At 44.2% G+C, this 26,300-nt stretch overlaps 1 protein-coding gene across 9 annotated transcripts in view; it reads left to right on the top strand.

Annotated features, from left to right (window-relative positions):
* Sipa1l1 (signal induced proliferation associated 1 like 1) overlaps positions 1–26,300 on the top strand; it is a 284,590-nt gene that overhangs the window by 210,786 nt on the left and 47,504 nt on the right. For all 9 annotated transcript variants that reach the window (XM_040742801.1, XM_040742806.1, XM_040742805.1 and 6 more), the window contains 5 exons: positions 2,269–2,372; positions 3,854–4,011; positions 13,163–13,736; positions 14,332–14,606; positions 18,674–18,943. In XM_040742801.1, coding sequence (XP_040598735.1) covers positions 2,269–2,372; positions 3,854–4,011; positions 13,163–13,736; positions 14,332–14,606; positions 18,674–18,943 — 1,381 coding nt within the window. The remainder of the gene's footprint in view (positions 1–2,268; positions 2,373–3,853; positions 4,012–13,162; positions 13,737–14,331; positions 14,607–18,673; positions 18,944–26,300) is intronic.

The raw sequence follows: 26,300 nt of genomic DNA, 5'->3' as shown, positions 1-26,300 counted from the left end.
AAGACTTGGATGGTTTCTAAGTCACTAGAAGCATAGCTAGAACATTGAGTATTGTAGTCTTGGAAGGTCTGCAAACATTCTTTTCTGTTCTCCCTGGCAGTGTTTGCACTTGCATTGGTTCATAGTAACCTCAGGACTGGGGAGTTGCTTTCTCCTGGGAAAGGAAGTGCTCATTGTTTTGACCTTAGTCTTATCTTTAGCTTCATGAAACCATCCCCAAACTGTCAAAAATATTAGCAAAACTGTGGGATTTCCAAATATCTCAAGAAAAAGGCTTGTCAGACAGCATCCATCCCAAGAAATGAAGTGTTAAGAGAAAGAAAGGGCTAAAAGTAGAACAGCAAATTGTTCTTCATAAAACTTTTCCTTTCTGGTAGTTGTGGCTATAAGGCAAATGCAGTTAGTAAATGTCAGTGGCAGTACTTTTTCTCGTTCATTGGTTTTGCTTAAAGTCAGGTTGGAGCACATCAGAGCCGCCATGCTCACCTCAGAGTCTTGCAAGATATTTATAGCAGGTTCATCTGCTGCTATTTATAGCAGGTTCCTAACTATGTGTAAGTTCTTCATACTTAAGACAAGTCTTTGAATGGTTGAGAAGGACACTTCATTGTAGTAATGGTCTTTTGTGGAGGTGGTCATTAACATTTATGAGATTTTGTTTTCTAGACTACTTACATGTAATGTATTTTGCAACTTTGAAAAGTTATCTTTGCTTTTTTCTATATTTAGGTTATTTCTTTGCATTTTTCATGAGCTTCAAGATGAAGATCCTCCAGTAAACTCCAGCCTAAAGCTCAGGGCTCTAGATCATGTTTCTAAATCTGTCTGCTGGTGTCATCATTGTCTACTTGAAGCAATACCTCAGAGCAGTGGGAACTCCTGCATCAGAGTTACCTAGACTCCTTTTTGAGGCCTCATACCCACTGTGCAGCATTTTTGGGTGTGGCCTGGGATTTTGCTTTTAAAGGGCTTGTCCCACTAACGCTTGCATGCTGATTTTGAGAACTGCTGCCTCTTAGGCATGCCAATGATTTTGTCTTGTTATGTCATTCGCTAAAAGTACCATTCACTAAAGTGCAGTCCTTTAGTCCACAAAATTATGGTTGGTGGCTTTAGTTTACTCAGAGTGATGCTTTTAGGTTCTCTGGGAAACCCATAAATTTGGCAATCCTTCCAGCCGCCTGTATTTTTCTCTGATTATAGGTGTTTGTGGGCACACTGATTGGGAAGTCATTTGTGTTTAAGCGCTAGAGGTGGTTTTTCCATAGGGGAAATGAAAGTACAGCATTCTTTCAAACCTTTAAAATTTGAGGACACTCCTGTAACCTTGTTCTCCAGTGTGAGTCCCATACTACTCTTGATTAATTTGGAAATATTAATTCATCTGTGAAGGTGAATGGAAAAATTTTTGTTTTTACTGGTCCTATATTGAATTTAGCATTTCCCTCAGTTTTAAACATAAACAACCAGTCATCTGGTTTTATTACCAAGATAAAAAAGACATTTGATACTGTATCTTTTGACAGTAATGTTGCTTATGCTCATGACTGCTCCACTTTGCAATATCAGTGTAGCTCAGGGTGGCCATGAACACGTGATGCTCTTGTCTCAGCCTCTTGAGTACAAGGATGACAGGGGTGTACCACCATTCCTGACAATAGCATATTTTAAATTATTTGGTAGTCAGCTTTTTACTTTTATTTTTGCATGCATATTTATATATACTTACATACACACATGCACATCTATGGATGAATGCAGGCATGCCTGAACATGAATGTATTTTAGTGTGGAGGCCAGAGGTTGACATTAGGTGTCCTCCTTGCTCATTCTCCACTTTTTATATTGAGTCTGGGTCTTTTATTGACCCCAGAGCTTGCTACTCTATTGCTCTGGTGATCCCTGGTCTCCTCATTCTGAGTGCTAGAATTACAGCAGGCTACCACTGGGGATCCTCTCGTTGTGGGTCAAGCCCCTTATCCACTGAGCTATGACCCCAGCGCCAGTTTGTTGGTTTGAGAATAGTTTAGCTTATACATTCACAAATATCCTAAGAGAACATCCATCCTGAGAAAATATCCAATCTATAGACTTCATAGGACTGCACGAGAGAATTGGGTATTTAGAAATGAGTAAAACCACCTGTCATCGGCCTTAGCTAGACTCTTTACCTTCTATATCATTTTTCAAGGTTGTACTCTTAAGTGGATTCTTTTTCCTGCTCTTGTAGTAATCTCATCCGGGTGTGTTATTTTTCTTAAATTGTAGCTGACTCCACTGGAACCCACTCTCTGTACACAACCTACAAAGACTATGAAATTATGTTCCATGTCTCCACCATGCTGCCGTACACACCTAACAACAAGCAACAGGTAAGAGATGCTCTGTCTTCTGTGTTTCCACTCACTGCACTTCCCCCAGAAGCCTAAGTGGCAGGTTTATAAAATCTGTGGCCGGAATTTAGTGTTGCACCTGTCACAGCAGCAGGAAGCTTTGTGCTCTCTGGAAGCAAGGAATAGCAAGTGAGCCGAAAACAAATGAAGAGACTTAGATTCTAGGGTAACAGCCAGCTGGATAGCTTTGTGAATTAATCATTTGCTTTTCACACTGGGGATTGAGGTTTTCATGCAGTCTGAAGAGACGTTGAAATCACAGTGATTGGATGACTCTGCAGGGTTGCAGAGGATCTGCACAAGTTGGTGAAGATCTTCTCAAGAGGCCAGTGCTTAAAACAGGAAAGTAGCAATGTTTCCTCTAAGAGGTCAAGGGGAAAATGGCAGAGAAGGTGTCGGTGGGGTCCAGAGCCATGTTCTTTCTTCATCAAGAAATGGCAAGGATTAGAATCAATAATGCCAAGTGCAAATACATCAAGTCTGAAGAGATCAGAGACACAACACCCAGCCAGACTGTGAGAAAGAGAAATGAAGGAACAGGGATGTGACAGACTTTCATGGAGGAAAATGGAAACTAACAGTACTATTTGGACAATACTGGCAGTTACAGTTTGGGGAAGTATTTCAAAACAAATGGTGCCAGGCTGAAACTAAGAAGAAACCAGGAGTGGACAATGTCCCCTCCTGTACCTATTGCAACTGGTCCAGTCACTTTTAACTTTGCAGTAACATGGATTTTATACTACAGAATTAAGAGAGTTAGCATTATAGGAAAACTAAGTTGTATGAGCTCAGGTTTGTGTGTGGCTTAGTTAGTTGATACCATGTTTAACCTTTTTGCTTTTTGAAGAACTTCCATAAAGGGTAAGAAAGCTCACATACATACAATAATGATAACCACACCCTCTTAGCAGCCCCCTCAGAGGGTACTAGACTGGCATGAGGTTCCTGATTTTGACAACCATGACAGTGTGTATAGCATGAATCAAAAGATGGTCTGAAGGAGCTCTCTGTGATTAAGGAGGCTTTTCAGACCTGAAGCGTAACCTACCTTTAAGTTGTCGCTGCTTGTGGGATAGTACTAATTTCTATGTTCCCAACTTTTGGGGTACAAACTATCTACCAGGAAACACCCTTGCCACATTTTCTGTATATGAAACCATTACGTGATTGTGTTGTAATTACTTCAGCCATTCCTCATCTCTAAAAATCTTCCCCAATGGCAAGTTTCCTATCTGAAAACGGAATACAGTTGTTGCTATAGAAACTGAGGATTTGGACATGCCAGATATTAGTTAGCTCTGTTTGAATGGCTGTATCCTTTATACAAATTTTAGAACATTCAAGCCAAAAAGGGCCTGCACTGGTGCATGCTGATGTGGAGTAGATGCCTTGAATATACGGAATGGTGGAGGGTGTCTCCAAGTGTTGGCATTTACACTGGGCTTGTTTTCTTGTAGCTCCTGAGGAAGCGGCACATTGGAAATGACATTGTGACAATAGTTTTCCAAGAGCCTGGAGCACAACCGTTCAGCCCGAAAAACATCCGATCTCACTTTCAGCATGTTTTTGTCATTGTCCGGGCTCACAACCCCTGCACCGAGAGTGTTTGTTACAGGTAGGCATTGAGCTGCAGTGGCTGAGTGGGTGGCAGGAGATGGCTGTGCACAGGGTCCCCCTCCCCCAGCTCTGCTTTCTGGAGTACGGTGGGCAGTCTGTTACATTGTGTGCGGCTGGCTGGATTCACTGGCGGGGCAGGCATTCCCAGGCTTGCTGGTCAGACACCTGCCGTTTCCATTTGCACCTCCTCCTTAGGTGCTGTCCTTCATCCACACCATCTGGTCACCAACTAGCTAATTACTCATCATAATGCTAATTATATATTTCTTTTGGCATGGCAAGAACAGAGAAGAGTGTTCATAATAAATAGAAGTTCGTTTTTAAGAAAATGTTGCTATTAAAAAAGTCCTCTAACATTTCTAAGCATCATCTTAAACGCTTTTCTGTGTTGTATTAGACATTGGTTGTAGCTGTTTTAAATGCCCTGAGCATTTCCCATGTGCTGCCTACTGGATTTGTAGGAAGGATTTCATACTGAACAGCGCTGGGAAGCGTGGCCAGTGGACTGCCACACACTGCATTTTAAAGAAAGCTTTTTCTTCTAAGTCTGTCTAAATCACCACTGTCCATTGGAAGCAGTGCATGGAACATAATAGTTTTAGGCTTTTTAATAGCCAGATTTTGTTTTGTTTTCTTTTTTCGAGACAGGGTTTCTCTGTATTGTTTTGGAGCCTGTCCTGGAATTTGCTCGGTAGACCAGGCCGATCTCGAACTCACAGAGATCCTCCTGCTTCTGCCTCCTGAGTGCTGGGATTAAAGACGTGCACCAGATTTTTAAATTTTGTGATGATAATTTAATTTTATTTCTTCCCTTTCCTCCTTTCAAACCATCCTGCATACCTGTCCCTGCTCTCCTTCAAATTCATGGCCTCTTTTTCTTTTTACTAAATAGCCAGACTTTTTAAAAGAAATCATAGGTGAAAGTAATTTTGACACTATTTTTGACTTAGTGTTTTATTTACTAAATAAATCAAAAAGTAGTGTTATTTCTACATAATTAACTGTAATTTCAAATATTGATATTGATTGTGTGCCCTTTTGTTGCTGTTGTTTCAGAGATAAACTGTATAACTTAACTCTCTGTGTAGATCAGACTAGCCTTGAACTCAGAGATGCACCTGCCTCCACCTCCTGTGTTCTGGGATTAATGGGTTAAAGGCATGTACCACTATGCCCAGTTACTTGTGACCTTTCTTTGAACTAAATTGAATGCCTTTTAGTTAGCACACACCTTGGGTAGGAAACTAAATTTTCACTGAATGACTTGATCTTTAGGAATTCGTAACTCTTACAATTGAAAAATATAGTCACAAACCCAGATTGTTCCAGAACATTTTGTAAAAGCTTTGTCTGGGTTGAGTATCAGTTTTCAATTTTTATATTAAATAAATTTTGAATCCGATTTAATGTTCTTCACCCATATTAGCCATGTTTCAAGTGCCCAGTAGCTGCACTTGACTGTTAGCCACCAGTGGACAGCACTAAGGGAACTGCCTCCAGCGGTTCCCTTTCTTTTCATCTCGCACACGGATACATAAAATACTGGAAAGTGGTGATTTTTATGTCACTCTTGAAATTCCTGCGTAAGGAGCTCACTGTTTCTTTTTTAATTACATGTTTTTGTGTGTGAGTGTTTTGATTAGTTTTATATCTGTGTACCATGTGTGTGCCTGGTGCCAGCAGAGGCTAGAAGAGGGTAGTGGATCCCATGAAACTGGAGTTATGGACAGATGTGAGCTTCCATGTGGGTGCTGGAAATTGAACCTGGATCCTCTTGAAGAGTAGCCAGTGCTCTTAACTGCCGAGCCGTCTCTCCAGTCCGCGGGAGCCCGTCTTTTTAACCCAGCCGTGTGATGCTCATAGGAGTTTGTGCTGGGAATAGGACATCCTTGTTCATGGCATGATGTGGGCATGCTTGGAATTTCCTAGCTGACAGCCATGCCTGAAGGCCTAACACATTGTTCTTCAGTGTAAATATTTAGCCATTTTAAATCCAAGGGAACATGTCAGTTTCTAATCTCACCAAAAGAAACCAGAGAAAATTTTGTTAGTGACCTCCCTTTTCTACTGTAAACTTATAACATGGGATTGTTCTGTGCCCTTTTCATGTGGAGTAGCATGTTTTCTGGGTTATGTGGGATGTCATGCAGTGTCTGTTGGCTTAGGGCAAATAAGGTGTACTCTGCTCTTACAGTCTTTAGTACTGGTAAATAAGGAGGGGGCCAGGCTTATGTTCTCATGAAAATAAATGTGTCCAGGGCAGAATGGAGAGTCTGTGTTGGTTGTAAGGTGGCCCATGGGTCCTGATGTGAGTTTTCCCTGTACTCTAGCAACCCCCTCAGACTACTGGGGATTGAATTTCAGCCCTGTTGCTAGTTTAAACTAATTTTAGTGCTTTCTCCAGAGGTAAGGAGAGAACCCAGGGCCTTATGTGTTGCAGGCAAGAACTGTAGCACTGAGCTAGCTTCCAGCTCTCATATATCTTTGAGCATTTAAAGCATCCTAGGCAGAGCTGTAGCTTAGTGGTAGGACACTTGTCTGTCACGCATAAGGCCCTGGCTTCCAGCCCCAGCACCACAGTCAGTCATTGGCCAACTTTTCCACTAGAAGCACTCAATTGTTGTTTTGTTTTGTTTAATTGACACCTGTCTGGCATCTGACATCTGGGACATGGAACCATTGTTCTATCAAGTGTCTTGCTGTAATGATTTGGAGGACTGGGTCAGTAGAAGGATGAGGTACCAGGATATTTAACAAGAAAGCGGGATTTAGCATAGTGTGTGTTTTAAAATACAGATGTATGGAATTCAGCAAGAAGCAAAGGATCCAGTTCGGGAGTGGCAGGGGTGTGTAGGGTAAAGACGGACCCGTGGGTAGGGCGTAACCACAAGGAAATAGTTAGCTCTGTGTCTCCAGGGAAGGTAATTTATAATGTATACAGAAATTTAGGGGCTGCAGTCTGCTTGTATCTGTGTCTTTAGTCCTGAGCCTACCATATATGTACCCAGTAGAACAAAGAACATTTCCTACCATGCATCAGGAAGATGGGTACTGAAGTTCACCCTGGAGTTGATCAGCCCTCTGTTGTTACTTAGATCATTACAACCAGCTTAATTGCCTGGTCCCCGCTGATAGACCAGATTAGAGGTGACAAATCAAAATGACGAAGGAGCTTTGTTGATGTAAAAATGCACTGAAAACCTTCAGTATGGAATTATTGTTAGAGGAGGTATAGAAAAGCCATTCGCATCAAAGTTATAGATTCAGTGAACATAGCCTGGGATCATCCAAATTGTGGACACCTGTGGTGCTTCACCACTTCAGTACTCAGTCAGTGGATCTAGACTGACCATCAAAGGCCACAAACACCACAAAGAGAGACAAATGTGTGCCTCATAATGGCAGAGTGCTACTGTACCCTTGTCCCTTTCCCGGATTAAATTTAACTGTGAACAAGCCTCATAGTCAAGGCATTTTAATGGAAATGTAGATGACCAAGGAGCAGTTTATACTCCACAGGAGGCATTCTCTGAGCAACCAATAGCCCAATTCTTCAGAAGGTGCATTGTAAGAAAGAGAAGTGTAAGAGAAGTAGACAGGACCCTATAGAATGACAAATCAGTCTCAGTCAGGATAGCATGCATATGCATAGTGGCCCCCCAGGTTTGATCTCTAATATTGTCTCTCCCAAATAATCAATTAATTGCAGTGTGTGGATCATATTGTGACCATATTCTTGACACACATAGTAGACAACCCTTAGACATCTGAAGTAATTAGAAATTGGACCATAAATTTGATGAAATTAAAGAATAACTAATTTTAAAACTAATAATCAAAGTTATAAAAATGACCTATGGTCTTCAAAAACAGATTTTGGTCTATAGCTACATTTAAAAAACATATATGTTACTTGTGTCAGAAAGGTTTCTCTTTTCAGTGGTTAAAATGTCATGAATATCTGAGTGGTGTGATGTAATGCAAAGGACACTTGGAGTTCGACCAGCTTGTGAAATTTCCCAGGTCTCAAATTTCCCCTTCTGTGTAGTGGTTGGCTGCCTGTAAGATCTGCTTGAAATCCAACTCATTCTGCATGCAGGCGAGGGAGTGTGGTGTGTGCACATCCACAGGCCTGCCTGGTCACTTCTCTTAAAAATAAGGCATCTGTGAGGTTGGTTCATCTACAAAGAAAAGGCCTAAGGAGACAAGAGAGGCACTTAGTCACAGTTAGCCCCTACAGCTGGCCTTTTTGTCACTCTGTGCTTTAAACTCTGCAGCTCAGCCTGCAGCTGGGTCCTTCAGGCCTGCTGTCTCCTGTCAGCCCCTCCTAACCCCTCTCCATACCTGACTTCACTCTCATGTGATATATGATTTATACACACACACACACACACACACACACACACGCACACACGCACACACACGCACACACGCACACATATCCCTGTTCACCTGATGAACCTGACTTTGTTTTTCTCCAGGAGGGCATGCTGGCCTCTCTAGAGCTACAGAACCTTTAGTGAGCCTGGCCTGTGGCACCCTGCTCTGTCTCCAGCAGAGAACTCCAAGCAGACTCTTGAAGTTCACCCTTGGTCCTCAAGAGTAGCTAAGCTTCATGAGTACTGCTGGGGAGATGAGCGCTGTTGAATCCCACAGCTCCTGGACAGAGGTGCTGCGTGGGAGGCTGCCCTGGACCCGGGTCTGCTGCTTGCAAAACCAGTCAGGCATTGTCCTCTCTTGCTGTAGCCTGAGAAGGGACCACGTCTGTCTACCTCTGGGTGTGTTCTGTGTTACCTTCTGTGTTTCTGTTGTTCCTGCCGTCCTGAACTGAGCCTTGAGGCCTGGCACATGCTGTGCAAGAATCTACCTCTGAGCAGTATCCCTAGGCTCACTCTTGTTTTTAACAGATCTTGCCCCAAGTTTATTTGTGAAAGCATCAGAGGGTATTGATCGTATGCAAATAGTGTGTAGGTGTATCACATCAGTCCATCTGTCTTCACATTGGCAGATAGGGACCTTCACAGGAATCTGGGCACCTTTGGGGCCATGACCTGAAACTAAAACCTCCTCAGCCTTGGCTTGAACCTTGGGCTTTAGTTGGCAGAACCTGTGACTCTTGGCCATATAGCTTCTCATCTGCTTCCCAAGCTTGAAGTGAGCCACGAAAACAGAACAGCTGAGTTTGGGGCTGGGTCCTTTGGCGTCTTGGTTTAATCACCTTGGGCTCTACAAGGGTCTTGGTGGCCTCTGCACTGCCCTCATTGCCTTCCCATCTTTGCCTGTAGCTTCTTGGGGCCTTTCTTGTGCTTCTTGACAAAGCGCATGTTCCTCAGGGCCCCTTTGGGGTCGACCTCCTTAGGAGATTGTCTTTGTGACCGGGGTTTCTTGGTGCCATTTCTGTGCCATTTTGGGGATTGTTTGTGTGTGGTGTGGTTCTTGGACTTGGCTTTGTCTGAACAGTAACCCGAAGCTCCCAAAGCCCCTCTTTTCATTTTTATTCTGAGATAAATCTCAGTTGTAAAAACTGGTCATGAATTTTCTCTGTAGCTGAGGCAGACCTTCAACTTGGAATCCTCCTGTTTTTCCTGAGTCTCCAAGTTAGCACCACCAGGCCTGGCTTAATGTTTCTTTCCCTTTGAGGTTGAAATCAGTTGTTTATTGCTGTTTACATTATGCTTCCAAAGTCGAAATTTCTTCTTTTTGCTTTTGTTCTTTTAGGTTTTGGGTTTTTCCTTTTAAACATTTACTTGTGTATTTGTTTATTGTGGGGGAGCATTGCCATGGCAAATGTGTAAAAGTCAAAGGACAGTTTACAGGCATAGGCTTATCCTTCCCCCGATGTGGGGTCCTGTGGATTAAACTCAGATGATCCAGCTCTGTATTAAGTGCCTTTACCCACTGAGCCGTCTCACTGCTCCCCCACCCCTTGAAGGTAGAGTCATGTAGTTCATTGTAGCCTTGAACTCCTATGTAGCTAAAGATGACTGTAAACTCCTGATACTCCTCTCGCCCAAGTGCTGGGATTTCAGGTACACACCACATGCCTGGTTCCAAAGTCCGAATGTCTTACTCTGATCTGTTTGCATTAAGACTTATATTCAACTGTTTTCCAAATTTCCCTTGTGGACCAAAGTGTACTGCTTCATTCAAGGTCTTTGTTGCCAGTGAATATTACATGGTCCAGATCAAGTAGACACACCCTGGTGGAGGGCTCTTAGGCTAAGAGATTTGTGTAGATGGTCCCATTTAGCAGGTAGCAAAGAGTGAGAAGGGTGGATTTGGAGTCCTTTCCTGGAGGTGAGGGTGAGGAGGGTGGGGCTCTGTGGTTGACGCTCATAGCTTGACTTCAGCCCTGGCGCTCTCCACCATCAGTGTAGATTATCATGGTTTCCTGCAAAGTGACGGATCTGTATCCCCTGTACATGGGGATAAACACTGGGTACATTCTGGGCCTCCCTGTTGTTTTCAAGGACTTTGGGGAGTATATCCATAGATTAAAATGAACACACATTTCCCTTGGTGGAGAGTAAATTGAAATCTAGTTTGAAGTGAAGCTCTAAATTTTATGGAATCTGAGGGCCTCTGTTAAGTCCCTGATCTTTCCTGTCTGCTTCAGTCTCTAAGCTCAACTCGTCCTCTCCCCCACCTGGGTGGCAGGTCCCATGCTGCCAGGTGAGCAGGCCTACAAAGGGTAGGTCATTGCCAAAAATGCAGCACTGTAAGTGTGGCTGACAAGAAACCCCATGGAATCCACCTTTTAAAAAAGCAAGAACCTTAGGTACCTATATTTAGAAATTCCAAACACACTTCATTTTGAATTGAGGCAAAGTATTCTAATTAGCTTAAATGAAGCCTTACTATAGTGAGTTTAGCATCTATGGCATCTGTGTCAGTGAGCCTCTTAACCTTGTAGGACCGTGAAAGTTAGTGTGTCTAAGACAAAACTGTTAGAAAGTGCCTTCTAGGCTACCATCTTCTTCACCGCCTTCTTGAGGATTCTGTTTCTAATATTGCAGACCTGATTACTGTCTATATCACTTACTCCCATCTGTGGTGAATCACAGATAATTACACAGTAAACACTCGGTTCTCTCTCTCACAGTTCGTTCTAGAAGCTTCTAATTAGTGGTGGGTTGCCAGTGTATGTTTGTCTAAAGTTCTGTCACTTAATAAATAGATCTATATTCTCTTGTGGGCTCAGGGGCAAGTAGACATGCTCATGATCACACCCCTGCTGAGCGTGTGCCTCTCCTTAGTTAAATAAAAGCACAGCTGTTTCCTGAGGAAGAATGCTCTCAGTGAAATTAACAAGAACAGAAATTGCCAATTTTAAAATGAAAGATATTATACATTTCTGGATCCTCACAGGATTCCTTGTAGAAAATCTACCAAACCTGGATTTCAGCATTTTTTGCTTGGCTTCAGAGGGTGGAAGGGTGGGGGGAGCTAACATGATCAAATTAAAATTACACAGCTGTCAGCATTCAAGCCAGACAGTTCACATTAACAAGAAAAACTGCCTTTGTAATAGTGTGTAATTAGATCTCAATGCATGCACAGGGGAGTCTGAGGCTTCACTTCTGCAGTTAGAGCATGGGTATTGGCTGACACCTCCCTTTGTCATAAAGTGAGACTGGTAGTGTTTTTTTAAAGATAAACTTCTGAAAACCATAGATCCTGTCCAAGGTATCTCTTGACAGTGTAGCTCTTTCGTTTCACCAGATTATAATTTCTAAATATAAAATCTTTACTTGTAGATTTATCTATCCCATTTCTATGAGATACAGAAAGTTTTCTAAAAGTAGCTGATTATCTGAAAGTGAGGCTCCCTACCCCACTTGGGGGAGGCTGAGCTAGAGTCTCATTCTGTAGCTGTTATGAAACTCACTGTGCATCTCAGGATACCCTCAAGTACTGGGCTTATAGGTCTGACTCTGACAAGACTTTAAAGTAAAAGCACACTCTCGGGTTTATCCTTTCTCTTGACAATTCTGAGAAAACATACTACAGTGTACAGTGTCATGACTGACTCACTTTTAAGTTACAGGGAGAGTGGGGTCATCATTTTTAATCCTGATTGAGGGGACCATGTGATCTTGAAAACTGATATATGACATACAGACTCTTTATTTCTACCCAACTTCTGTTGTTTCAGGAAAATTTAATATTTTTCTTTTTGAGATTAAAATTAGAAGGTCAGCATAGGTGTTTATGGCCATTTTTCATGAGCCCAACTTTTAGCGCTGGGTATGCAAAGGAAGTGATGGGAACAAGCTTTCTAAAGTCAGTCTGACTTAAAGAAACAGGGAAAGGGAAATGAGTTCCTTAAGAATCACAGATCGAAAGCAGAACATTTGGGTCAAAGAATAGCTCGATTGAAAGCAGGATTTTCAAGTTCTGTGGCAATTCTCTAAAAATCACAGTTACTATTGATGGTTTTATTTTAAAGTTATGCTTTTAATCTGGTCACATGATGGCCTCACACATGGGCCAACAGATACTATTTGCTTTATTACTAGAAATGGAAACGAGGAATCACTCATTTCTCATGCCACATTATCTTCTGGCTTTTCCCTGGTGAACTGTGTCTTGCTTGCAGCCATCTTGTCTCAAGTGGAGGACACATTTATGTTCTGACAGAGTTTCTGTCTGAAAGGTTGTGTGATTATGACAACCTCCACTGGAATTAGCCTGTAGGTCTTTAAAGTAGCTTTTATTCTCCTATGTGAACATTACAGTAAGCCCTTGCCCCACAATGATGTTGTGGTTAGTCTCCCAACTGCTAAAGAAGTGAAGTTTTTACTTCTAAGCTTTTAGATAGAAAGGGTCTGCCTGGAAAAACAAAACAAAACAAACAAACAAACAAAAACGTGTATTCTCTAAAGCCTGAATGAAAAGTTCATTCAATAAGCAAACATTTGAGTTCTTTCTGGTACAAAATGAGCAATTGTTGTGCCTTTAACATAGGCTTCTCCCTTCCCCTTAGTACTGGGGATCAAACCCAGAGCCTTGCATGTGCATACTACTCTGGTGCTTTCCTGCTAAGCTACATCCCCAGACCTTTGTCACAGCACATTTTATTCCACGTGGTATTAGAAGACAGACATACTGACACACACTTCATCTTTGTTCTCTGCTTTGTCTCTCAGTGTGGCCGTCACCAGGTCCAGAGATGTGCCTTCTTTTGGACCTCCCATCCCTAAAGGGGTCACTTTCCCCAAGTCAAATGTGTTCAGGGACTTCCTTTTAGCCAAAGTGATTAATGCTGAAAATGCTGCTCATAAGTCAGAAAAATTCCGGGCCATGGCAACAAGGACCCGCCAGGAATACCTGAAAGATCTGGCAGAAAAGAATGTCACCAACACACCTATCGACCCTTCCGGCAAATTTCCATTCATTTCTCTGGCCTCCAAGAAGAAGGAAAAGTCTAAGCCTTATCCAGGAGCTGAGCTCAGTAGCATGGGTGCCATTGTGTGGGCAGTCCGGGCCAAAGACTACAACAAGGCCATGGAATTCGACTGCCTCCTCGGGATCTCCAATGAGTTCATCGTCCTCATCGATCAAGAAACAAGGAGTGTGGCTTTCAATTGTTCCTGCAGAGATGTGATAGGGTGGACATCCAGTGACACCAGCCTCAAAATCTTCTATGAGCGGGGAGAGTGCGTTTCGGTGGAGAGCTTCATTAGCAGTGAAGATATTAAAGAAATTGTCAAAAGGCTGCAGGTGAGACTTTCCCTTTTTTGCTTCAATTCTCATTCCTAAAGTTTCTGGGACACTAAAGCCAGGTCGTAGCCTTGTGTGGCATTATTGGCTACTTTAGCATTCCCCTTGATCATATGTGAAGCCACATTCTGTATCTGATGCTCATTCTTTCCATCATTTGCTGAGAAAGAGTAGCAACATCAGGAGAGAAGACACATAGGCTGGGGGTTAGTGTTGGAAACTCACCTGCACATGACCAGATCTCACTGCACTGCTGACTGCTTTTGCTGTAATTGCTGAGAGCTGCTTGCATATCTGCCTCCTTGGATTTTGTTTTATGTATAGTTGAATGCAGAGTATGGGTTCTCCTTGCTGCCAGCTCTCTGCATGTCTGAGGTTTTCCTGAAACTTTAGGAAAGCCATTGAGCCCTTTGGAAGCAGCCAGTGTGTTGCTTTTGCCTACCAAATAGAAACTAGCAAAGGGGAATAACTAGCCCACCTTTCAGCTGGTTATAGGGTGTTCAAAGGTAACCCAGGGCAGCATTTTTCCAGTTCTGAGCCTACTGCTTAATAGGTCACAGTGCTTAACTCCAGGATCTCTCATTTCCTTGTCTAGTTTGTTTCAAAAGGTTGTGAATCGGTGGAAATGACTCTGCGAAGAAATGGGCTAGGCCAGCTTGGCTTCCATGTCAACTACGAGGGCATCGTGGCAGATGTAGAGCCCTACGGCTATGCCTGGCAAGCAGGTCTGAGGCAGGGCAGCCGCCTGGTGGAGATCTGCAAGGTGGCAGTGGCCACCCTGAGCCATGAGCAGATGATTGATCTCTTGAGGACATCCGTCACAGTGAAAGTTGTCATCATCCCTCCCCATGACGACTGTACCCCACGGAGGTAGGTCTGAGTTGGCAGCTAAGCTCAGGCTTGCTGTGCCATGTAGAACATGTTTTGATAGGCAGGGTGGCCAGAGAGAAGCTGACCTCTCTTGTGAGGCTGACCTTTCCTACATGGAAAATCTAACCCAGGACACAGCTCCGTTTCAGCATGTGACAGGAGCAGCTAGAGGGACTAATTGGTGCCAGTCTAGGATTTGTATCATTGGACTAATAGAGTTTCTGCTCCAGACAAGATGTCTACTACACTTATCTTCAGCATGTTGCACCGGCAGTCAATAAACACAGCACATCACATCTCGGCCTGTCAGAATTTTTTCTTTCAAGTTCCATGATAATCATACTGTCCTGGCTCCCATTTATCCCATTGCTATCCAAAGATCAGCTGCTGTTTTAAGCCCTACTGTCTGGACGTGGACAGCTGAGTCGGCTTCCAGGCTCTTTCCTGGCAGCATCTGTGGGGCCAGGAACGGTTCTGATGAGTCAGCCCTACACTCGATGCTTTAGCAGCTTGTCTGGAGCCTTCCAGAGGGAGGACCTAGGAGCTGCTGCCTGCTCCATTCCACTGGCTGAGTTTTTACTTCAGTGTTCCAGACCTTGGGGGAGGGAGCAAACCAAAAAAAACAATACTATTACATGAATTAATACATTTAATTCTTATAATCCTATGACAATTATGCATGTTTTTGAGAAACCACATAGGGCCATTGTGGTGGCTCAGTGAGTCAAATTGCTCCCCACCTAGTCTGATTACCTGAGGTTAATCCCTGGGTCCCAGATGATGGAAAGAGCATGGTGGCACACCCATGGTATGTACATACATACATACATACATACATACATACATACATGATACTCTTACCGAAAGTGTAACCAAGGAACTTCCCAGGCTTCTCTGGCATCATAGAGTTCAGAGTTTAAGTGCTTCTCTCTAGGTTGGCACTTGCCCTGTGCCTTAGTATAAGTCATGGGTGTTCTAGTAAATATGTGCAGTTCCTGGTTCATGGTGTCACTTCTCCCACTGACCTCTTGGAAGCTACCACCGTGACGTCTGTAAAGGCAGAGTTGGGCCTGATGGGACAGCATGTTCTGAAATCTGTACAGGTGACTCCCACACACCTGAGTGAAGGAGCCACATCTGGAAGACACACACACCACCTCTTGAAGCTCACACTGCTGCCCACACATTGTCAGGTAGCTGGGTGAAAGCTAAGTGCTAAGCCGTAGCACTCCCCACCCCTCGGTACAGGTGGGAAGTTGTGCACCATGCAGATGCCTGGGGAGACCCAAGGAGCTGTTCACTTGTGTGGAGAGGCTTCAAAGGGAACAGGTGAAGCATTAACACCTGGCTGTGGTTTCTCTTCTCCATACTTCACGCTCCACTGCTGGTTTCCTAGCAACTCATTACAGTTCTTTGACTAGTCACTCCTCTCCGCTCTGTCAGCCTTCCCTTAGGCGGCTCTGGGCTGAGGTAGGACAGTCTTCCTGAAAGCAGTGGGTAACTGCTGTTGGTTCCTGCAGCCGCCAGGATCTTGAAAGCATCATGGGCAGCCACAGGGTGGCCGCATGTCAGGCAGACCTTGAGTCTGTGTGTACATTCGTTTAAAAATATGGAAGTTATGTTTAAGTAACATATAAAATTGAGGGCCCTTTCTCTATTAGAAAGAACACAGACCCCTCCATGAGCTGCTTCCAAACTGAAGTTGGGTAAGAGAAGGGACATAAAGCTAAACTTCTGTGTTCTGCTGTGTTCTTGGAGGGTTTTGTTTCATTTTTCTCAGTGTCCTTATGGGTCCTTCATCTTTTAGTACGATAGCGAGAGGAGTGGAAAGTGCGGAACCGCCCACAGAGTAACCAGATAGCCCAGAGGACAGCACGGCGGGAGCAGTCCTGAGGGTTCCCGTCCATCCCCACTCCCACTGGTGAAAAGGCCCCTCACCTCTGTCACATCGCCAGTGTCTGTGACCTCTGGGACTCCAGCTCGTCCACTTGATGAGAGAAATAGCTGACTAGTGAGTTAGATGAGGTGCCCCTGGTGGTGTAGCTTTATTCTGCAGGGTGCTACTCTGCAATCAGGAACCATTCAAGAGCTAAAAACAGTTACATAAAAAGACCCAATTATCTTTAGTACTATTATTTTTCTTGCTGGGTATTTGAGAGTCAAATTATCTTTTAAATAGGAATGGGTTGCAACGTGTTTTCTTGCTTTGAAAGTGAGAGCATGCTGCCTTTGAGCTAGAACTCATCTGCTCCAAACCTCAGTCTCTAGATGAGCTCCCTCAAAGTCACAGCTTCTAGGGACCAAGCTGTTCACAAACATTAGGCTTTTTAAAATTAGGTTTCAGTTGGCCCTTTGGTCACATTCATCCCTGAAATGGTAATGCCTGCTGACAGCTCCCATTGGGTTTACAAAAGATGCTGGCTGCCCTTTTTTGTTATTGACCATCCTTGAGTGAGATGTGATGCATATGTGTGAGGATATCTAGGGAGTTAGAGTGCTATTCTCTAGTTAAAAACTAAAGTAAGATGGGCCCACAGGTATGCTGCTGGTGCTGTGGGTTAGGGCCTGGTCCGTCTCCTCTGGGCTGTGCAAAGCTCTCTAGACCTCTGCTCACCCATAATGGCAGTGTAGTGCAGGATAGCACCCCATCGTGGAGTTGCTGTAGTGTGACTAAATTAGCACCCATCCTGCCTCCCGTAGTCTGCTTTGCAGTTACATTCGCCACCAAATTTTATTCGAGGAGATCACAGGAAGCTTTTTGTAATTGCTTACACATGGCATTAAAACCAGCCATTAGCTTTGTTCTTCAGAGCCCTACCCACTCTTGGTTTCCTCTATCATTCTTAGGTTTTTCAGAAATTGGTAGGTGAGCATAAAGCCAGTGAGGTGTTCCCTTGCCATGAAGGCAGTAGGATAGGCAGGTGGCTGCAATTTGGTTCTTTGGGAACTGCATGAGATTTAGAAGAATATAAAATATCTCAGTAAGTTTTCAGTGCTAACTATGTTAAAATGATACAATTTGGGATATTTTGGGGTAAAACAAAGCATCTTAAGTCAATGGCACCAATTTTGTTTTCTTTCTAAAATTAAAGTTCCAGCCGTGACTCATCCATTCAACTCACTCTGCCTGCCTTGGACTCACTCTCCATTATCTCCAAAGTTCCTCATGAGTGACACTTCACAGCTACTGTGTTCACGCCCCTTCCAGCTCTTCCCTCCTGATTCCCAGTCCTGGCAGTCCCCGTACAAAAGGAAATCATTCTATTCAGTGATGAAATTTCAGTGCACGGTTAATACCATACTGGGATAGACTTTGTCTACCTGGTTAATGACAGACAGAATCTGCTCTTGTTGCTTCAATATAAAGAATGAAGCATGTGTCCCAGGTTTCCTGAGGACTGAGGTTTCAAGTAGAGTATAAGTTACAGGACTTGTGCTGCTGGCCATTGGTATCACTGAGGAATGGAAATACCTTCCTTTAGAAAGAAATGAACTCTGGCTTCAGATCATGCTTGGTTTCCCTGAGGGAGTTAATAATGGTTACATTTCAGTAATTGCTTTTCTCCCTCCTAAGCTAAATTTGGCTCTCTCATTGGGCATTGGGATCTTTCCCGACTTACTTTCTTGGCTCTTGGGATCCCAACTCATTTGGAGCTGCCCTCGCTTTAGATCCACAGTTGCAGTTCCCAAGGAAGTTTGTAGAGCTGCTTGTTGCCTGCCCTGAGCTGCCTGCTCTGGGGTCCTTCCAGCTCCCCCTCCCTCCCTCCCTCCCTCCCTCCCTCCCTCCCTCCCTCCCTCCCTCCCTCCCTCCCTCCCTCCCTCGTTTTCCATGCTCCCAGCTGACCTGGGTTCTGTGGGTTTTTATGGACTCCTCATCTCAGGCTCCATGCTTGGGACTGAGTACAGGAAAATACTTGTGTAATTCTTCTGGAGTCCTAGGTTGGGAAAGGAAAATTGCAAGGCCCATAGTTTGAAAGAAGTCTCAAAAATGTTAATGATAACCAGTGTGTTTCCACCAACAAGCTAAGGTGGTAGTCATTGTTTTTCCCTGGCCTTTCTCTTTATAGGAGTTGCTCAGAAACCTACCGCATGCCAGTGATGGAGTATAAGATGAATGAAGGTGTTTCCTATGAGTTCAAGTTTCCCTTCAGGAATAATAACAAATGGCAGCGGAATGCCAGCAAGGGTGCTCACTCACCCCAGGTCCCATCCCAGCTGCAGAGTCCCATGACATCACGGCTGAATGCTGGGAAGGGAGACGGGAAAATGCCCCCTCCAGAAAGAGCTGGCAACATCCCTCGAAGCATCTCCAGTGATGGGCGCCCACTGGAAAGGAGGTGAGTGCTCTCTCCAAGGCCACTCTGCTCTGATCCCCAAGTTCAAATAAGACCAAATGTGTAAACTCTAGGCTTTCCTGTGTTTCTCAGAAGTAACGCTGAAATGCCCATGAGGGTCTTCCAAAACATGGAAGCTTTCCCAGCAGAGTGTCCAGCCGCCTGCAATGGGATTTGTATGTTCTTCATTCTTTGATTTCTATGTGATTATCAACAGAAATCATCACCTTATATGTAGTGGCCAATTGGATTAAAACTTAGATAACTTAAATTCTTGAGGTGACGGTAGCTGTATTATCTTAAACAGTCTTTATTGCTTGAGACAATTTAGAAAATAGAAGCAATGGCATGCAAGGGTTTGGTTGGATATCTGTGTTGTCATTTTATTTGAAAAAGATTTTGAGAGGAAAAACTTGTCTTAGTCAGTGTTCTATTGCTGCGAGGAGACACCATGACCATGGTAACTCTTATAAAGGAAGACATTTAATTCGGGATGGCTTAAATTCAGAGGTTTGGTCCATTTCTGTCATGGTGCGAAGGATGGCAGCAAATAGGCATACATGGTGCTGGAAAGGGAGCCACGAGTTCTGCATCTGAATCAATAGGCAACAGTCAGACAAAGCAACACTGGGCCTGGTGTGAGCTCCTGACACCTCAGAGCCCACCCCCAGTCACACACTTCCCCCAACAAGATCACACCTCCTAGTAGTGCCGTTCCCTATTGGCCTCTGGTGACCATTTTCATTCACATCATCAGAAAACTCAAAATGGTACAGTAGATTTCCCAAGACTCAGAAAGTGGGGAGAAGGCAGCACATGGGAAAGGGCTAAGGCCTTCTTAACACTGAGGTAAAGAAGCAAAAGGGATGAGGGTGGAGGTTCTGAAATGTGAGGAGCCAACTCTAGTCAAACTGAAAGGCAGAGTAGACCCTCACAGAAAGCAGCCATGGTGTTCAGCCATCATTCTGTGAGCAGGACCACCTCAAGCTGGGGCCTCAGCCCAGCATTAAACTGTGTCAAGTTCTTTCAGATGTAAGTAATAATTAGGTCTAAAATTTTAAGTCAGTGTTCTGTAGGTGATGATACCAGTGGGGGTGGTTTCTGTCTGTGTTACTTGCTAGAGGTTTCTTCCCATTCTCAGCCATTTTCTTCCCACTTCTACTCATACCGCTCACACCCTGATGTTTTGGTGGAAGCCTCTGGAGCCGGTGTGTTGTCTGTGTTCCAGAGCTGTGGTGGGTAGAAGAGTCCTTGTGACAGAGCCTTCTCCAGCAAGGACAGGGTGCCGTGGACAGTGTTCTAGGCCTTCTCCAGCAAGGACAGGGTACCTTGGACAGTGTTATAGTCATCCATCTACTTCAGGGGCACTTGAAAGTAGAGACTGCTCTATGAAGTCCTGCATTATAGTCTAGCTTTGGGCTTATATAACATCATCACTTAGCCATCCTGGGATCCTAGAGTAGTGCCATATAGACACCGTGTGTAAGACTACACACGAAAGTGGTCTTTCTAAAATCTTTCATTGATTCCTGCAGTTGATGTCCAGGACCGTGCTGTTTATCCCAGTAAAAAATCCTCACCCAAAACCACTCCATCCCATCTGGATTCCTCTTGCTTTCCTTATGTCTGAGAAGGAAAAGCCTCCAAGAGATCTCGGAATAAATTCTTTGTTTTACTCACTGCAAACTTGGCTCTTCCTGAGATGTGTGTTAATGTAACTCAGGGTTTGGCTTGTGTTTTGAAAGGTGAGCCTGGGAAGTCATTGTTTAAAGTCCTTTCTCCTGCCAGCCCCATTTTCTGCTTCTACAGAACAATCCAGAGGCTTTCACAGGTGAACTCATTTTGTGTTTCCTTTCGCAGTATTCCACATAATAACATAGTAGAATGTGTTCTGTTCCATATTGAATCTAATCTGCAGCAGAAGCTAAAGCATGTAGGAGTTCAGCAAACTGATATGAGGAGGTAGAAATGCTATTTGTGGCTAATTACATCAGCACTGGCTTAGTCGGGGTTCTTTTGCTGTGACAAGCACCATGACCAAGAGTAACTTGGGGATGAAAGGGTTGATTTCATCATATAACTCTTAGTTCATCCCTGAGAGAAGTCAGGGCAGGAACCTTGAGGAGGAGCTGAAGCAGAAGCCATGGAGGGATGCTGCTTACTGGCTTACTCCTCATGGCTTGCTCAACCTGCTTTCTTTTAGAACTCAGGACCACCTGCCCAGGGGTGGCTCCTCAATTTGGTGGAGGCATTTTCTCAATTGAGATCCCTATTCCCATTTAACTTTAGTTTATATCAGGTTGACCAAACACTAACCTGGACAAGGATTCTAGAGCCTTGTCTTCATGTACCTGAGCCCACTGTCTGTCTCACCTCCTCGCAAGGGAAAGTACATCTCCCTGAGGAAGACACCAGTGGCCACAGGAGGGGCTTGTGCTTCTTTGGACTGTAAGGGTAGGATGAATAGAAGTGAGGCTGTCATTGGTCTGGGGGATATTGAACCCTAATCACTGCCCCTCTGGCTTCATATCATGTAGGTTGTTCTCTGAGAACCTACTCAATTCCCAGATTCTAGGATTATCTTAGGAAATCTCCTCCCTGCATTTTCTGACTGAGGATGGTTGGGCCATCTCCAGTTTGAAGTGTATGGTAGTCTTCTGTTGTAAAACATTGTTGTCAATTCCTATCCTGTCAGCCCTCATGCCAGTTACATTTGGAGTTAGATCATTTATGAATATGAATGGACCTTTAAGGTGAGTTATATATAGTCCACACTATAGCTTTGATTCTGAACTTTGCACCATCTTTACAATCATTTGATTCCATCCTTCTGCCCCAGAAGGTCGTGTTTAGCTGTGGAGAGTACAGCTGTCCTGGAACATAAGCCGGTAGCAGTCTTAGTCTCTCCCACACAGCACAAGCCTGCTTGCCTTGCTTGGGTCCAACGAAGTCCTCTTGGGATACAAATAGTCATTTCTTGCTTACAGAAGCCTACTCTTTATTTCAGGGTTTGCAGAACCACAGGCCCAATGTTTTTTTTTTTTTTCATTTATGGGATGGATTATTTTCTTTTAATACTTAAGGCCATAGTCTATGTAACAGTAACATATGTTGGTATTTGGGATTCTTAGCAAGAGTTTTTCAACTGCATAGAGCTTTTTGTGTGTTGTTGGGAGACACCAACACCTTAGAGGCTATAGCGTGTTTGCCATGTGAGGTCTGATCTGTTTGGTTTGAATTTGAGAATTTTATACTCCCTAGGTGTCCATCTGATTACAGAATTTTATAGTGTTTGTGGAGTGTATCTGTTAGCAAAGTAATATTTATTTAGCAAGAATAGGCAACATGATACAACTGTGGTTTGGGTGTTGGGTTTATCTAGGGTTTAAGGGTGGGACTGGAGTAAAAACAACTCCCGTAGTGCACTAGACTTTCTACATTGCTGAGTTTAAGCATACCAGGGGATCAGTCGTAATTCTCTAGATCTGAGTTACTATACTCAAAAATCTAATCATTTCAAGGGCTTTGGATAAGTAGCAGTCGTCTTAGTATATGAAAGAGATTCTGCTTGTTAAATAAAATTACCACAAGCCTTTACTGTCTGGATTAGATCTCACTGGGCCATGGATGCACTTACACTCTCCTGGATCCCTTGCACTCGAGTAGACACAAGGATCTTTGCATAACAGAATGTGGAGTTTTGCTGGGGTTGGCCAGGTCCATGTTGCCATCCATGTTCTCAAAGCCATCAAACACTGCTCAGCCCTAGCTTGTTAGTCAACATTTTCCACTCCTTCTTAAAAATGTTTCCTCCCATAGGCCATATGCAAAGGATTGGTCCCCAGGTGGTGCCATTGGGAGGTACCATGGTCCTTTAATATGTGGGACCCAGAGAGAAGTACTTAGGTCGGTGGATCACAGCCCTGAAGGATTGTGGTATACTCCCTGTTTCTACTTCTGTTTTGTGCTCTAGAATGTGAGCATTCTCTCCAACTCACACCCTGCCATTCTATGCCACACTCACAGACTTAAATAATGGGTTCAGTCCTAGAATTTTGAACCCCAGAACTGTGAACTCTAAGCTTTTCGTTGTAGATAGCCTGTTTGGGGTACTTTGTTGTAGTACCTAACTTATGTTGTTTTTAATTGATGGCCTTTTGCCACTGCTTCCTCATCCGTCGGTTTTCTCTTCCTCATTTCTTCAACCCCAGGCTGCGTAGCGTCTCTAATTGACATCCACTTCAGTGACTTCAGTCACTGCCTGTATGTAGGAAGTCCCTTATTTAAGGGACAGTCATCGCCTGTATGTAGAAAGTCCCTTATTTAAGCGTTTTGTCTTGACTTCCTTTTCCAAACTAACTTTTCCTTCACCATTTCCTCCTTTCCCAAAATGCCCTCCTTGATGAAGTAGGATAGAGTTTGTCCTGTGCTCTAGTATCACAACTTGACCTAGGAGTCCGTCTAGTTTCCCTCCATTCTCGTTTACTTCTGCCCTCATCTAGTAACCTGCTTCAGGATAATCTTCTCTTGAGTTCTCAGAGAGAGAGAGAGAGAGAAAGAGGGCAAGAGGGCGGAGGGGATGGGGGGAGGGAGGGAGAGGAGTGAGTTAGTTTGTGCTGGTAGAGCCAGGAGTGCCACTAATTGCCTGTGGAAGTCAGGACAGTTTTGTAGGGTTGGTGTTCTCCTTCCACCTGAGAATCAAATTCATGTTGTCAGGTTTGCATCATCGACAGCAAACACCTTCACCAGTGCCTTACCTCACTGCCCCCTCCCACCTGTTTTGTTTGTTTGTTTGTTTTGCTTTTTTTTTTTTTTTGAGCTAGGATCTCTTGCTGAGTCTGGATATCACTGACTCGGCTTTAGATTGGCTGGCCAGCAAGCCCTAGGGATCCTCTGTCCTGCACCTCCACCAGCAGGATCACCAGCAGTCCCAGCCACACCTAACTGTTATGTGGATGCTGGGCACTGAACTTGGGTCCTCATGCTTGTGAAGCAGGCACTTCATTGTTGAGCCATCTCGACTGTAAAGGGAAGCCTTCCCGCCAGCCTCGTTCCAGAGCCGCATCAGTCCCAAATAAACACACAGGAGGCTACATTAATTATGAAGCTGTTGGCCTTGCTTGTTTCTTACTGGATAGCTCTGACTTAAGTAATTACCCCATAATTGTTAATCTAAGTATTTCTCTTACCGGAGCAAAGTTTCCGGGCTTCTTATCCCTATGGCAATTACATCTTGACTTCCTGTGTTTCTCCTTCCCAGTGTCCTCCTGGACTCCTAGTCCCACCTATCTTGGTTCCCTATTGGCCAAAAGTGTTTTATTGACATATACACAGGACTTCCCCCATCACTCCTTGAGTTTTTCCTTTGTTTTTAAGCTTCTTCCTTCTTAGCATGAGGGCTCATACTTGATGCTACTTTTTAAAAGTCTAGATTGTTGTCAGAAGCCTCCAGTTCTGAGGAGCAGCCTCCTGCCAGCGGAGTCATGTGATACAAATGGAGTTGTGCCTGGAGCTAAGCCTCTACTGACACACATGCTTCTACAGTCCTCAAGATCAAGTCAGCCTCCCTAGCTTGGTTGTTGACATCCCTGAAAGTCAGCTGGGCCTCACCACTTCCCTCTCTGTGTCTGGTGTCTCTCTCCCTGTCTCCCCTGCAGCCCCCTTCCCCCCCCCCACCCCTTCTTCCCTCCCTCCTTCCCTCCCCACTTCTGACCTGTAAATGACACTGGACTCTGCCCCCTTAAAAAGTATCATGTTCTGCTCAGTGCACAGTCAAGCCCAGCCTGGTCCCTTACATTTCTCACAGCTTGACTCCCTTCTGTTTCTGAAAAGTCACTTTGAATTTCTCTAGTACTTTCTTTTCCTGTCTCTGCCTTAATTGCTCCTTTTGGGAATGGTGAGATAATCAGATTTGCTCACAGAATTTGATGTATTTATCTTAATCCTATTTGTCTAAGGTTCCAACTTAGCCTGTCTTGTTCATCATTATAGTCAAAGAACCAACACACACCGTGACATCTAATGAGTTCCCAGTGAATAACAGAATATACATTAATTTGGAAGAAAACAAAAGGATCTTTTATAAAAAAAAATCAAATGATAAAGAAAAATGCCTTTTGTATGCTAAAACTGTGGCATTAAAGCTGTATTGGATATAACTGCTTTGGCTACTGTCTGTTCCATTTGGCAGACTCTTATTTTAACATATATCCTGATAAAACTTGTCTAAGTTTGTATTTCACTCCACTTGAAACACAAATTCTTGACTGAATCTCTTACATGATTAAACCTAGTTCTGGTGTTGGGTTTGTCTTCAAGATAAAGTAGAAAAGCAGAAGGCTGGGTGTGGCTCACAAGCACTGGATACAAGCTTCTCTTCCACACTGCATGGGAGCTAGGGTGTGCTGGCGTCTGCTTTGGGACTTGAATTGATGTGATTCGCAGCTCCACAATGTTAGATGATATTCCAAGGATGATTGCTACTCAGGCATTCCAAAAATGACACAACAGCATGGGCTTGGCAAGCCTCCCAGCCCACTCTATGTGTTCTCCAGGATAGCCCAGGGAACGACTAGCAAATGCTCCAGTGTGGTGTCGGGCCCAGGCTTCTGAACTGCTCAGAGCACCTTCCTCCCTGACAGCCACCTGTGGTATTAAGCTTTCTGCCTGGAAACCAAGGCACCAGCGGTGCAGCCTGTGCAAACTGGGCACTGTGAGGTGTAACTGGTGAATCTGTCCTCCACCTTACTTCAGTAGCCATGTATTGGGGCTAGTGTGTTCCCAGGAACGAGGTGTAGTCTTGACTGGCAGGGTCATGGTTAATGCAGGTTGTGTGCCGTGCTGGAAACAGCCCTGGTGGCCTGAGCGCCAGCAGAAACCATGAGAAATGCTGCAGCGTCCGTCCCTGCAAAGTAAATGGGCCTACAAGGTGGTTGTAAATTTCAGGTCAGCTGCATTTGGAGAACTGTCAGGTGGCACGTGCTTCCCCTGTGGTTTCCCCATCCCAACCTGCCATCATGGACGGCATCCTCTCTCCCTTCCATATGTAAATGGTCCTTCTGACTGACCCAGCTTCCCATGTCACGGCCCACATCATTGTCTTCATCTAAGCTTCCTCTTCCTGGTGTTCCTAACTAGATCTGACTGGTAATGAGCCTCAGGCACCCTCCTCTTCCCTTCCGACCTCACATCTTTCCTGGGTATCACCTAAGATTGTAGCTGACCATTAAGTTCATCTTTACCAGCCTTGGGCCACCTCAGAGTCTTCTTGGTTAATCCCTCATTAGCCCAGCTGGATGTGTCTAATACTCCGTGGGTGAGGGCACACAGTGACTGAGAGAGAGGTTGTTTAAAGTCACAC

This window comes from Mesocricetus auratus, unplaced genomic scaffold (genome assembly GCF_017639785.1).
Source record: "Mesocricetus auratus isolate SY011 unplaced genomic scaffold, BCM_Maur_2.0 Super-Scaffold_15014, whole genome shotgun sequence".
Classification (NCBI taxonomy): domain Eukaryota; kingdom Metazoa; phylum Chordata; class Mammalia; order Rodentia; family Cricetidae; genus Mesocricetus; species Mesocricetus auratus.
Note: the sequence above shows the minus strand (reverse complement) of the source record. Positions and strands in the feature narration are given on the sequence as shown.